The sequence below is a fragment of the Pelobates fuscus genome, chromosome 12 (assembly GCF_036172605.1).
Source record: "Pelobates fuscus isolate aPelFus1 chromosome 12, aPelFus1.pri, whole genome shotgun sequence".
NCBI classification, from domain to species: domain Eukaryota; kingdom Metazoa; phylum Chordata; class Amphibia; order Anura; family Pelobatidae; genus Pelobates; species Pelobates fuscus.
In genome coordinates, this window is record NC_086328.1 from 4,866,338 (window position 1) to 4,881,955 (window position 15,618).

Genomic DNA, 15,618 nt, shown 5'->3' on the forward strand with positions numbered 1-15,618 from the left:
GAGCGGCCTAGGACACTGTGACCGATACCTCTACCAGAAATCCCATTCTATCCCAGCAAGCGGCCTAGGACACTGTGACCGATACCTCCAGCAGAAATCCCATTCTATCCCAGCGAGCGGCCTAGGACACGGTGACCGATACCTCTACCAGAAATCCCATTCTATTCCAGCGAGCGGCCTAGGACACTGACAGATACCTCCAGCAGAAATCCCATTCTATCCCAGCGAGCGGCCTAGGACACGGTGACCGATACCTCTACCAGAAATCCCATTCTATCCGAGCGAGCAGCCTAGGACACTGTGACCGATACCTCCAGCAGAAATCCCATTCTATCCCAGCGAGCAGCCTAGTACACTGTGACCGATACCTCCAGCAGAAATCCCATTCTATTCCAGGGAGCGGCCTAGGACACGGTGACCGATACCTCTAGCAGAAATCCCATTCTATCCCAGCGCGCGGCCTAGGACACTGTGACCGATACCTCCAGCAGAAATCTCATTCTATCCCAGCGAGTGGCCTAGGACACGGTGACCGATACCTCTACCAGAAATCCCATTCTATCCCAGCGAGCGGCCTAGGACACGGTGACCGATACCTCTACCAGAAATCCCATTCTATTCCAGGAAGCAGCCTAGGACACTGTGACCGATACCTCTACCAGAAATCCCATTCTATCCGAGCGAGCAGCCTAGGACACGGTGACCGATACCTCTACCAGAAATCCCATTCTATCCGAGCGAGCAGCCTAGGACACTGTGACCGATACCTCTACCAGAAATCCCATTCTATCCCAGCGAGCAGCCTAGTACACTGTGACCGATACCTCCAGCAGAAATCCCATTCTATCCCAGCGAGCGGCCTAGGACACGGTGACCGATACCTCCAGCAGAAATCCCATTCTATCCCAGCGAGCGGCCTAGGACACGGTGACCGATACCTCTACCAGAAATCCCATTCTATTCCAGGAAGCAGCCTAGGACACTGTGACCGATACCTCTACCAGAAATCCCATTCTATCCCAGCGAGCGGCCTAGGACACTGTGACCGATACCTCTACCAGAAATCCCATTCTATTCCAGGAAGCAGCCTAGGACACTGTGACCGATACCTCTACCAGAAATCCCATTCTATCCGAGCGAGCAGCCTAGTACACTGTGACCGATACCTCCAGCAGAAATCCCATTCTATCCCAGCGAGCGGCCTAGGACACGGTGACCGATACCTCTAGCAGAAATCCCATTCTATCCCAGCGAGCGGCCTAGGACACGGTGACCGATACCTCTAGCAGAAATCCCATTCTATCCCAGCGCGCGGCCTAGGACACTGTGACCGATACCTCCAGCAGAAATCTCATTCTATCCCAGCGAGTGGCCTAGGACACGGTGACCGATACCTCTACCAGAAATCCCATTCTATCCGAGCGAGCAGCCTAGGACACTGTGACCGATACCTCTACCAGAAATCCCATTCTATCCCAGCGAGCAGCCTAGTACACTGTGACCGATACCTCCAGCAGAAATCCCATTCTATCCCAGCGAGCGGCCTAGTACACTGTGACCGATACCTCTAGCAGAAATCCCATTCTATCCCAGCGAGCAGCCTAGTACACTGTGACCGATACCTCCAGCAGAAATCCCATTCTATCCCAGCGAGCGGCCTAGGACACGGTGACCGATACCTCTAGCAGAAATCCCATTCTATCCCAGCGCGCGGCCTAGGACACTGTGACCGATACCTCCAGCAGAAATCTCATTCTATCCCAGCGAGTGGCCTAGGACACGGTGACCGATACCTCTACCAGAAATCCCATTCTATCCCAGCGAGCGGCCTAGGACACGGTGACCGATACCTCTACCAGAAATCCCATTCTATTCCAGGAAGCAGCCTAGGACACTGTGACCGATACCTCTACCAGAAATCCCATTCTATCCCAGCGAGCGGCCTAGGACACTGTGACCGATACCTCTACCAGAAATCCCATTCTATTCCAGGAAGCAGCCTAGGACACTGTGACCGATACCTCTACCAGAAATCCCATTCTATCCGAGCGAGCAGCCTAGGACACGGTGACCGATACCTCTACCAGAAATCCCATTCTATTCCAGCGAGCGGCCTGGGACACTGTGACCGATACCTCTACCAGAAATCCCATTCTATTCCAGGAAGCAGCCTAGGACACTGTGACCGATACCTCTACCAGAAATCCCATTCTATCCGAGCGAGCAGCCTAGGACACGGTGACCGATACCTCTACCAGAAATCCCATTCTATTCCAGCGAGCGGCCTGGGACACTGTGACCGATACCTCCAGCAGAAATCCCATTCTATTCCAGCGAGCGGCCTAGGACACGGTGACCGATACCTCTACCAGAAATCCCATTCTATCCCAGCGAGCGGCCTAGGACACGGTGACCGATACCTCCAGCAGAAATCTCATTCTATCCCAGCGAGTGGCCTAGGACACGGTGACCGATACCTCTACCAGAAATCCCATTCTATCCCAGCGAGTGGCCTAGGACACGGTGACCGACACCTCTACCAGAAATCCCATTCTATCCCAGCGAGCGGCCTAGGACACTGTGACCGATACCTCCAGCAGAAATCCCATTCTATCCCAGCGAGCGGCCTAGGACACTGTGACCGATACCTCTAGCAGAAATCCCATTATATTCCAGCGAGTGGCCTAGTACAGGGTGACTGATACCTCCAGCAGAAATCCCATTCTATCCCAGCGAGCGGCCTAGTACAGGGTGACCGATACCTCTACCAGAAATCCCATTCTATCCCAGCGAGCGGCCTAGGACACTGTGACCGATACCTCTACCAGAAATCCCATTCTATTCCAGCGAGTGGCCTAGAACACTGTGACCGATACCTCCAGCAGAAATCCCATTCTATCCCAGCGAGCGGCCTAGGACACTGTGACCGATACCTCCAGCAGAAATCCCATTCTATTCCAGCGAGTGGCCTAGAACAGGATCTGGAAACATGCAGTGCCAGCACAGCGCAGTGAAGGGAACTGTCTTATATAGATCTGTTTGTGTTATTTCAGAGCATTGACTGTGTGTGTGAGATTGATTGTGATATGATATCTATGTGTAATCATGGATTTCTCTCTCGTTGTGAGACGTTTCAGTTTCACTCCTTGACAGAAGTTTCTTAAGGCAGCAGTCAGAGGGCGTTATAATCCAGAATGAGACTTAATGGCTGCCGTGAAATGACAAACCTGCCAATAACTTTAATACCAGTCACTTCTTACACCACCCATCCCTAAAACTGTCCCAGTGCCTTATTGATTCAGCCTTCAGATTAACCTGGCAGAGAGACTGACTGTTTATTATCAGCTCACTTTAGATGTCAGAAGAATGAATATCTCTTAGGATGGATTGATTTCTGGGACTCCTACTCTACAATCCCAGACCCTCACCCAGCCGGTACTTCCTACTCTACAATCCCAGACCCTCATCCAGTCGGTACTTCCTACTCTACAATCCCAGACCCTCATCCAGCCAGTACTTCCTACTCTACAATCCCAGACCCTCACCCAGCCGGTACTTCCTACTCTACAATCCCAGACCCTCATCCAGTCGGTACTTCCTATTCTACAACCCCAGATCCTCATCCAGCCAGTACTTCCTACTCTACAACCCCAGACCCTCATTTAGCCAGTACTTCCTACTCTACAATCCCAGACCCTCATCCAGACGGTACTTCCTACACTACAACCCCAGACCCTCATTTAGCCGGTACTTCCTACACTACAACCCCAGACCCTCATTCAGCCGGTACTTCCTACTCTACAATCCCAGACCCTCATCCAGCCGGTACTTCCTACACTACAACCCCAGATCCTCATCCAGCCGGTACTTCCTACACTGCAACCCCAGACCCTCAATCAGCCAGTACTTCCTGCACAATCCCAGACCCTCATCCAGCCGGTACTTCCTACACTGCAACCCCAGACCCTCAATCAGCCAGTACTTCCTGCACAAGCCCAGACCCTCATCCAGCCGGTACTTCCTACACAACAACCCCAGATCCTCATTCAGATGCTACTTCCTACATTACAACCCCAGATCCTCATTCAGATGCTACTTCCTACATTACAACCCCAGATCCTCATTCAGATGCTACTTCCTACAGTACAACCCCAGACCCTCAATCAGCCAGTACTTCCTGCACAAGCCCAGACCCTCATCCAGCCGGTACATCCTACACAACAACCCCAGATCCTCATTCAGATGCTACTTCCTACATTACAACCCCAGATCCTCATCCAACCGCTACTTCCTACATTACAACCCCAGACCCTCATTCAGCCGGTACTTCCTGCACAAGCCCAGACCCTGATCCAGCCGGTACTTCTTACACTACAACCCCAGACCCTCATCCAGCCAGTTCTTCCTACACTACAACCCCAGACCCTCATCCAGCCAGTTCTTCCTACACTACAATCCCAGATCCTCATCCAGCCAGTACTTCCTGCACTACAACCTTAGACCCACATCCAGCTGGTACTTCCTTCACTACAACCCAGAGACACTCATCCAGCCGGTACTTCCTGCACTACAACCCAGAGACACTCATCCAGCCGGTACTTCCTACACTACAAGCCCAGACCCTTATCCATCTGTTTCTTCCTGCACTACAATCCCAGACCACATCCAGCCGGTACTTTCTACACTACTAGCCCAGACCCTCATCCAGCCACTAATTTCTACTCTACAACCCCAGACCCACATCCAGCCGGTACTTCCTACTCTACAACCCCAGACCCTCATTCTGCCGGTACTTCCTACACTACAACCCCAGACCCTTATCCAGCCAGTACGTCCTACTCTACAACCCCAGACCTGATTATACTGATAATCTGATTAGTAAAAAAAAAAAAAGGGGGGGGGGGGAATTGTCATAAATTGACCACGGAATTTAAATTTTATTCCAGTATTGCTATTTTGGCTTGGAATTTTTGTGACAAATTCCAATTTAGTATATTCCAACCTTACATCCCTAAATAAATATACTTTGCAAGTCACACTTCTTTCCACCCTCCAAACATTGGTTATTTTATTTGTTAGCGGCCCAGTCTCGCCTGCAGACAGTTTGGTAAAGACATGGTATATGTTGTGTATTTAAACATGCCTTGTTTTCTTTTTGCAGTGTTACTGATAACAATACTCGTGGTGGAAGGGATTGCGGTGGCTCAGAGAACACAAGGTACCAATATTAGGAGTGCTGGTTTTCACCCCCGACACGCCGAGTCTCATAATTGATTTGCCATTATAAGACGGTACTTGACTAATACAATATAATAACAGATCTGATTGTAATTCACTATTAGCAACAAGCTCGCCATTACCCCGGCTGGAATCTAGCCGGAACAGTTACTTAGATACGAACCACTAATGGCTGTCTAAATAGGGCAATAATTGAACCCACACGCATTTCAGTCGATTTCTTTATATCCGTTGCGGTTTCTTTATACACAGTGTACTGTACTTGTTCTTTTCCTGGGCTTTATGACATTACATGCAGAAATGTCTCTCTCTCTCTCTATATATATATATATTTTATTCACTAAAAAGGAAATGGTAGAACATTAAATCAGGGAATAGCATACTTTTGGCCAAAGTACCCGAGATTTAAAAAAAAAAAAAACAGTTTTTCCAATTGTACCATTTTAGACTAAATAATCAGATGTTCTGTTCATTTTTCACAATTTCCAGTATAGTGAATTAACTAAAGGCTACAATTAATCAACAGTGAGAAAATATAGGAATAGTGATTATTCAAATACAGACGAGTGTGCAAAAAAATCAAACCGACGTAATATATTCTCAAATCCTCTTGGGAATCAATCATTGAAATGTATCGCACTCTCTTCAACGTGGTAGAAGGGACACAATTTTCTTTTAGAATGTTTATAGCGTTTTCTTACCATAGAATGTCAGGAGTGCCTTCCTCCAGTTAGCTGAGAAACACGTCATTTTATGGGTTTTAGATCATGTAAGGGTATAGAAATCAATACATATTAACTATAAAGTATATAATAAAAGTATACAATTAATTAAATTTTAATTACAGTATTGATTGTGATGCAATGTACTAATCTTAGTGATTAGCAATAAACATCCACTTTAGGTGCGAGGACACATAGTTATAAGTTTTAATACGTGTGTGAGCTTTATCGGAAAATCAATATGGCAGCAATCAACCCTTCGCTCCAGCACACTAGTAACTATGAAACGTAAAGCGTGAAATATTAGTCTGATGATCCTAATTAACACATTACTTTTTACGGCTACATCTAAAATGTGAGGACCTCACCAAATGACTCTGGAGTGTCTTTGGGTTTAGGGAGACGTTTATTTGGAGAGTGTTTTGAAATGAAAAAACGAAATAAGATAAAAAAAAAAAAAAAGCACCCATAGTGACCTATTGGAGAGGCTCTAAAAACGTACTCTAAGTCTAAACTTTTTTTAGGCTAGTAAATAAAAGTAAGTACACGGACAGCAGACAGGGGCAGGAGATTCTCACTGTTGGGTGTGAATTTCAAGGTGTTGTACATGGGATACAGATAAGGTACACGCTCCGGGAGATGTCACTAATCCACAGTATCTGGCGGGAGATACAATACTCTAGGCTCGTCAAGTCAGACAGGAGGCAGAATAAGTAGTCCAATGGTGGCAGAGTTGGGATATAACAAGCTAAATAGGGGTAAGCAGAGCGTAAACCTGTAGAAGACAATGACACCTAAAAGTGACGTCTAAATATGGACGAGACCGCTCAGTGGATTGAGATCTAGTTCTAATTTCACGGATTTATCTGTCACCTCAGGCTTTCACCCTTCTAAAGGGCCAATGTAATAAACACCATCAAGTTGGGAATCAATATCTACCTGATAACTATCAAGCTAAAACGTACTGTTTATTTATGCTTCCACACTTGAATAGGACAACACAATACTCTATTCTACCAGAGGGAACATGAACAGAAAAACAAAGAGAAACATCATAGTCACCAATGTTTTTTTAATCTTAATGAAGCAGGTTTGCTGTATAGATCATGCCCACACAGTCTCTCTGCCATCTAGGAGTTAAAATACTTTGTTTATACATCTCTAGTCACACCTCCCTGCATGTGACCTACACAGCCTTCCTAAACACTTCCTGTAAAGAGTCATCTAATGTTTACACTTCCTTTATTACAAATTCTGTTTAATTTAGAATGTATTATCTCCTGCTCTGTTAATAGCTTGCTAGACCCTGCAGGAGCCTCCTGTGTGTGATTAAAGTTCAATTTACGGAACGTGAGATAAAACATCTAAAGGAAGTTAACAGCGGATTAAAAATTAAACCATTTTTTTCATACAGGCTGTGTCAGTCACATGCAGGGAGGTGTGGCTACGGCTGTATAAACAAAAACAAAAGTGATTTAACTCCTAAATGGCAGAGAATTGAGTGGCGAGACTGCAGGCTATGATCTATATACCAAAACTGCTTCCATAAGCTTTTTTTGTTGACTATAGAGTTCCTTTAAGGTAAACAGCAACTTCATAATCCAGGGATAGTATAGAGCAGTGGCTGGCAACCTTCAACACTTCAGGTGTTGTACACTACATCTCCCATGATGCCTTTCGGTTACCTGCCCTCGATCTATGGTGTCATGCACCGAGAGCACCCACGCAGGGTTATTATACATATCAGGGTTATTTCCACGTGACTGTTTCAGCATGGCTTTACAATCCTTCAGGGGGATTATTCTATCTCCTGTCTGTCTCTTCTCGTTGGGTAAACGACTTAGTACAGAATATCTGCTCTCACACAGTATAAAATATAATGAATACTAAGTCATCAGGCCAGATCTTCTTCATCCTTTCTAACAGGTAAACTTCAGAGACACAACATGGTGAATTGGTTAGCTGGAGATTTCTTTACCAGGGAAAATTTGTCCAAGAAATATTTATAACCAGAATAATGATCTAATGCATGTCTATCAGGGCACAAACTGGCACATAATGTAAATATTATTTATCCTACGATGGCATGTGTACAGGTTTATTAATATGTATGTGTATAATTAGTATCAGGAAAGAGGAATGCCAGAGCTTTGCCATGAGAAAATGCTCACATCACTGAGCGATGTGCCTAAAAAGCACAAAATACCAATTGAAAGTGATTAGACTGTAATACCTACCTCTTTAAATCTACAGTCTATACTTTATAGAGTCTCTCAGACATATGTCTGTGGAGTGTCTGACTGATAGGAAACAAACCATCTCCTCTTACTCGATAATAAATAAAGTATAGGTGGCATAGTCTTCTCTATACTTTTTAAGTTCTTAAAGGGGCACTATAGTCACCTGAACAACTTTAGCTTAATGAAGCAGTTTTGGTGTATAGAACATGCCCCTGCAGCCTCACTGCTCAATCCTCTGCCATTTAGGAGTTAAATCACTTTGTTTATGAACCATAGTCACACCTCCCTGCATGTGACTTGCACAGCCTCCCTAAACACTTCCTGTAAAGAGTCATCTACAATTTATTCTTCCTTTATTGCAAGTTCTGTTTAAATTAGATTTTTTTTATCCCCCGCTATGTTAATAACTTGCTAGTCCCTGGCTGTGATTAAATTTCAATTTAAAGAGAAAGAGATACAATTGTTTAAATTACATCTGATTGAAAGTGAATCCTTTTTTTTTCTTCATGGGGGCTGTGTCAATCATAGCCAGGGGAGGTGTGGCATGGGCTGCATACAGAATCAAAGTGATTTAACTCCTAAATGGCAGTGAATTGAGCAGTGAAACCTGAGAAGCATGATCTATACACTAAAACTGCTTCATTAAGCTAAAGTTGTTTGGGTGACTATAGTGTTCCTTTAACCCCTTAAGGACCAAACTTTGGGAATAAAAGGGAATCACGACATGTCACACATGTCATGTGTCCTTAAGGGATTAAATATAAAAGGAAAAAGGGAGTTTAATAGGCGCTCACTACAATATTAAACAGGAGATTTAAGGCAGGCAGCAGTAAACAACACAAGGATTCCCGGACCTTGTTAGTACATGCAATACAGGAAAGAAACAAAGTAAGCCGCGCCCCAAATTGGAGATATAAATGATTATACGTACATAGATGTCTAAATATGAAGTACCGTGGACCTCAAAAATAAACAGAGAAAAAGATAATAGCGTAAAACAGTAACTGTGACAAATAAGTGGTGGATAATAGAAAGTCGCTACCACTCACATTCCCATGAGCTAATTCCGAGCTCTGCTGTTATTTCGCATGGAAGGAACAATCCCAGTCTGAGGATATGTGTTGGTATGGTTACCCCAGGTTCTTCTGATAAGGTGCAATGTGCAAGGCATATGTGGAGGCAAATGTAGAAGCAAACTCCAATAGTGAAGTAAGTACAAGTAGAGAAATAAAATAAAGAAGTAAGGTAATGTATTCACATTTATTAGAGCAGAACTTGCTCTAGTATAACCAGCATGGGTGGTTTAATCCCCACCTCTGATGTGTTGGTACCAGGATGCAGTAGGTTGATGCAAATTTTAGTATTTAAAATTAACTTTAATTTGCTGAACAAAAGTAATAAAAACAGTATATAAATACACAAACGTGTTTCACCACTCAAAGGGCTTTTTCAGAAGTGTTGTAAGGTCCTCACAGCATTCTGTTTATATAGGGTGTTGCTAAGTGCAGATGGTGATGCTGGTTTCTGGTATTTTGTAACCATTGAGGAATGCACACGTCACACCAGAAGTAATGCGGTGTGTTCTTTGTATGGTCTTAGCTAATTAGTTTCCTGCGTTTCAGTGTGAAACGCACATGTCGCCACGATGGCGACGCTGTGTTTCTTTTCAAATAAGCATGCAATATTTGTCCACATTAGGGTAATAGGACAATGTTCGTTATGCAAGTTCTGCCTCTAAAAGAGGTAGTTGTAGCAGTCCAGACCGTTACATAGGGGTATTGCGTCATGGAAGAAGTGACATGATGCGTGGATATCTATTGTTGTGTTGATCTCGGAAGTAGCTGGGTTGGCCATATTGCAAAGGGGCAAGAAAAGGGAAAGAAATATGTGTAAGGGCGACTTATATGGAAAAGAGTTAATATAACTCTATGCTAATAAAAATTGGACAATACTGACTATGATTCTCACAAATACATGATTGAAGTGGAAGATCTTAAATGCACAGAGAGTGAAAAATGTGGTGTGCAAGATACAAAAAAACTAGTAAATAGATGACAAGAAATGTAATCTATAAAAAAGGTAAGAATAAATGACACTATTTATAAAAAAGAGAGGAGGTAAGGATAATATTAAAAAAGATATAGGACAGGGTAGTGGTGGCACTAAAATTAATAAAATAGGATTAAACTGGACAAAACTGAAAATATAAATAGATAAAATATATAAATGGAACAATAAATATAACAGTCCATGGGTTTCCATGGTGATTATTTTAGCTGTAGACGGTAGACCAATCAGCAGGAACATTCTATTGGTTTCCATGGTGATTGTTTCAGCTGTAGAACAATCAGCAGGAACATTCCATTGGTTTCTATGGTGACTGTTACAGCTGTAGAGCAATCAGCAGGAACATTCTATTGGTTTCCATGGTGATTGTTTTAGCTGTAGAGCAATCAGCGGGAACATTCCATTGGTTTCCATGGTGACTGTTACAGCTGTAGAGCAATCAGCAGGAACATTCTATTGGTTTCCATGGTGATTGTTTTAGCTGTAGAGCAATCAGCAGGAACATTCTATTGGTTTCCATGGTGATTGTTTTAGCTGTAGAGCAATCAGCAAGAATATCCAATCAGCAGGAATTTCCATGGTGATTGCTCCACTTTCCTCAGAACTTCTCTTTAGACATTGTCAAATTATCACATTGATTTTCTTTTTGACTTTATTTTAGATGGGCAGGCCATCGGAGCCAAACATATTCCTGTCACCCAGTGTGGATCCTGGGTTCGGACTATTAATGGAGGGCATTTTGCATCACCAAATTTTCCAAACACCTATCCTCCGAACAAGGAATGTGTCTACATTTTAGAAGGTATGTTCCCCAATATATTTTACTATCACAGACGTTTACTATAGTTAGACTCTATTTTCAAATAATTTTTAGATTATAATGGTGATATTGTATTTGTTTCAATATATTTTATTGAGGAATAAAGATAAAGTAAGACATAGTGATGTAAATAAATTCCATAAACAGGGAAACACTAGTCACAAAAACAACTTTAGCTTAATGAAGCAGTTTTGGTGTATAGATCGTGCCCCTGCAGTCTCACTGCTCAATTCTCTGTCATTTAGGAGTTAAATTACTTTGTTTATGCAACCCTAGCCACACCTCCCTGCATGTGGCTTATACAGTCTTCCAAAATACTTCCTGTAAAGAGAGATCTAATGTTTACACTACCTTTATTATATAGTCTGTTTAATTTAGAATGTATTATCTCCTGCTCTGGTACTAGCTTGCTAGACCATGCAGGAGCCTTCTGTGTGTGAAGTTTACAGAGCAGGAGATATAAACTTCTAAAGCAAGTTATCATCTGATTGAAAATTAAGCCATTTTGTTTCCATGGCTACTGTGTGAGTCACAGTCAGGGGAGGTGTGACTAGGGCTGCATAAATATACACAAAGTGATTTAACTCCTAAATGGCAGATAATTGGGCAGTGAGACTGCAGGGGCATGATCTATACACCAAAACTAAATCATTAAAGTTGTTTTGGTGGCTATAGTGTCCCTTTAACAATAAGCATAATAAAATGACACTAGTAAGAAAGAAATGCTAGCCCAGTTAGCACTCTTTTCCCTAAGGGTTTAGTATTATAAAAAAAATAAAAGAGGGGTAATCCAGCCCCAGCAATTACATCATGGCATAGATAGAGAAACAGACAAAAAAAAAGGGAGAGAAAAGATGGGGGGAAAAGCAAAGGCATACAACTACAGTGCAAAGAGGAATGGGGAATAGGGGCAGCCCTTCCATGGCTGTTGGCACTGCCGAAGGGCCTACATATAGACTTGTGAAGGCAGAGAAGATTAGTTGGAAAGTCACCTCCAGCTTTTAAGCTGAGAAAGGTGAGCTTGACATGAAAATGCAGGTCACTCTCGCCCATGGAATCTGGACATGCTGGAAGGAGTGGGGGGACTGTAACCCTCAAAATGTGTAGATGGAGCGAAAGCAAATAGAAGTCTCTGGATTTCTTAGCGGTTTCTTAATAATAATAATACCGTGTTTCGGCTGTTGTCTAGCCCCTGTGCGTTATAAGACACTAGTATACGGCTTAAGTGAGTCAGAGTCTGGTCAGCAATAGGTGTTCATGACATCCCCAGGTACAAAAGGGGGTATAAGAGCTAAGTTTCGTGATGAGCAAGTGTTCTACTAAGACCGTGCGTAATAACGTGATTTGTTTTCAGAGAATATTATGGAAATTTGGTCTGTGATTGCAGATCAACTGGAGGATTAGAATCACTAGAACCAATTTCTATTGAACTTCATTTCTAATGATCTTCTCTTGCATGTGTTTATTACACTGAGATTATTCTATATGTAATAATATTTTGTAATAATCTGCTGTGTACCATTTTCTCTTGTTGACCGATATTTAGCTTGCCATTAGGGATTCAAGCTCCCAATTCTTACTTTTGGCTATATTTTTTAAAGTTTGGGAGGACATGTCAGATTCTTGGGTGAAAAAACGGGGGCACACTTACATAAGGAGATTTAAAGGATCAGTTAGCAGCAGAAATTCCCAGAATCAGGCTGGACGAGATGCAGAGAGCTACCAATAAGCAGCCATCTCTAATGGAAGTTCTGGAAACTGAGATCAGGCATTTTTAAAGGATGCAAGAATATAATATGTACTAGAAAAAGAAATGCCAGGAGCAATCTTTGAAGAGAGGCAGTGGGTAGGTATGACACAGTCTCCATTAAACCGTAACCTGCTGACATAATATTCACTTCTTCTCAGCTGCTCCACGCCAAAGAATTGAGATGACTTTTGATGAACCTTATCACATAGAACCTTCCTTCGAATGCCGGTTTGATAATCTTGAGGTCCGAGATGGCCCATTTGGCTTCTCCCCACTGATTGACCGATACTGTGGTCTCCGGAGTCCAGTGGTGATCAGATCGACAGGACGATTCATGTGGATTAAGTTTTCTTCTGATGAGGAACTCGAAGGATTGGGCTTCCGGGCAAAATACTCATTTATACCAGGTATTCCTTAGAAAGAAAAAAAATAGCAGGGAGATTGAAATTCAGAATGACGCTTAAAAGAGATTTAAAGCCGATGTAATGTGTGGATACCATGATCCTATTGTGTATTGTGCATAATATCTGATCGTCCTATAGACTGTAAGCTCGTTTGAGCAAGGTCCTCTTCAACCTATCGTTTCTGTAAGTTTTCTTGTAATTGTCCTATTTATAGTTACATCCCCCTTCTCATAATATTGTAAAGCGCTACGGAATCTGTTGGCGCTATATAAATGGCAGTAATAATAATAATAATAATTATTATAGCAGGAAGCCAATTAAAACATGCACGTTCAGGGGAACGCTGCCATTTCTAGTATTTGTAAAGGTATAAATATCTTGAAATGATTTTCTGAAAAAGGATTTTTCCTGTTTGTTACAGATCCGGATTTCAGTTACCTAGGGGGTATCCTCAATCCAATACCAGGTACAGGACTGGATTGCAATCTATTTTCTCATGGTGAGATAGTAAATGATCTCCGCATTCCATTGACAAGATCATTCCCTTCTTGTGACAGATTGCCAATTCGAGCTGTCAGGTGCAGATGGAATAATACGTTCCAGTCAAGTGGAACAAGATGGGAAATTGAAACCTGGACAAGCTGTAGACTGTATTTGGACAATCAAAGCCACCACAAAAGCCAAGGTAGGTACACAAGACCAATGCATGTGCTATTCATAAAATCACATTGGAGTCTGATTAGACTCCACTTGAACTGATAGAAGACCTGGCTTCAGAGTGGTTCCTCGCTGAATGCCGAGTTTGCTAGACATTAATTTGGCATTGGATACACTCCGCAGTCTAGAAATTCAACAGCCTACTCCACCATGACACAAAATCATGGTAATCCTCCTCTAGAATGAGAAGGAGATATCCAGAGTACAATAAATAGAGTATGACTACTCACAGCTAAAGTGCATCATTTGGTAATAAAACATCCTGGGCAAAATGCACTCCTTTAGATTTTACCCATGATTCCTAATTTACAATGTTTGTATTCCCAGTAAGGAGTGAGGAGGTTTGGAGTAGTCCTTCTTGTGTGGACTTCCAGTTTTCAATGCAGACAGACAGGACATGGGTTTACTGATATGATCAGCTGGTTCTAGGAGGTAGTTCACTCCAATTCATACTGGTTCATGTTACGGTTCCTCTTGTTTCTACAGATTTACCTGAGATTTCTTGACTATCAGATGGAACATTCAAACGAATGCAAGCGTAACTTTGTAGCCGTGTATGATGGAAGCAGCTCCATAGAGAATCTGAAGGCTAAATTCTGTAGCACAGTGGCGAATGATGTGATGCTACAGACAGGAACCGGCGTTGTGCGGATGTGGGCAGATGAAGGGAGCCGGCTGAGCAGATTCCGGATGCTGTTCACATCTTTTGTGGAACGTAAGTAAATTGGCTACTGGGACAAAGCAAGAGCTGTAGTCATATAGTGAGATGCTCAATCTCTGCACATACAAAGTGATGATTACTGAGGGCAATAGCCATGCGGCAGCGGAGTGGGCAATGAAAATAGGCAAATATGTCGTTTTTGCTTCTTGGTATTTGATTAGCAACATGCGTGCACGTTTTTGGAAATGCAGACTCTCAAAATGCCAGCACAATATAAATAATTTGATTGTGGGCATAATGATAAAACAAACCATTATTAAGTTATTATACTTTGCAACATAGACAGCTTTTGCATCCTGCATATATTTTATTCATAGTTACATGATCGCTTCCAGCCACTCTAACGGTAGTGCTGCGATGCCTTGATGTCAAGGCATCATGCAATACCCCCTCTCACGTGGCGCTCGGCAGTGAGGCAGAGCATCGGAAGCCAAGAGGTAGGCTTCCGATGCTCTGCCTGTGCTGAGTGCCTCGAGGGGTCAAGGCACTCAGTGAAGGAAAAAATAAATGTATAAAAAAAAAAAAAAAATACAAAAAAAAAACCATAATAAAAAACCCATTCCCTCCCTCCCTCCCGTACCGATCACTGCCATTCCCCTGCTGGCGATCGGTCTTCTTCTTCTATGGGAGAATTGTCTGACAGCCCATGTCAGACAATTCCCCCCCACCCCCACCCCGCAAATTAGGACCATATTTACATATATTAATATAAAAATACACTTACACTTAGAGTAAAATTACACACGCGTGTATATATATATATATATAATAACTACATATATTGTATATATATATTTAAAAATAAATAAAAATGTAAAATATATATATATATATATACATACATACATATGTATACATACATATACATATACACACATATATACATACACACACACGAAACGTCGACTGGAACGTTGTGTGAATTTGTAATTGCTCAAT

The 15,618-nt window shown here is 42.7% G+C and overlaps 1 protein-coding gene across 1 annotated transcript in view; it reads left to right on the top strand.

Annotated features, from left to right (window-relative positions):
- NETO2 (neuropilin and tolloid like 2) overlaps positions 1-15,618 on the top strand; it is a 31,629-nt gene that overhangs the window by 13,127 nt on the left and 2,884 nt on the right. Inside the window, exons 2-7 of the mRNA XM_063438505.1 lie at positions 5,162-5,218; positions 10,929-11,069; positions 12,996-13,244; positions 13,663-13,707; positions 13,799-13,926; positions 14,445-14,673. Coding sequence (XP_063294575.1) covers positions 5,162-5,218; positions 10,929-11,069; positions 12,996-13,244; positions 13,663-13,707; positions 13,799-13,926; positions 14,445-14,673 — 849 coding nt within the window. The remainder of the gene's footprint in view (positions 1-5,161; positions 5,219-10,928; positions 11,070-12,995; positions 13,245-13,662; positions 13,708-13,798; positions 13,927-14,444; positions 14,674-15,618) is intronic.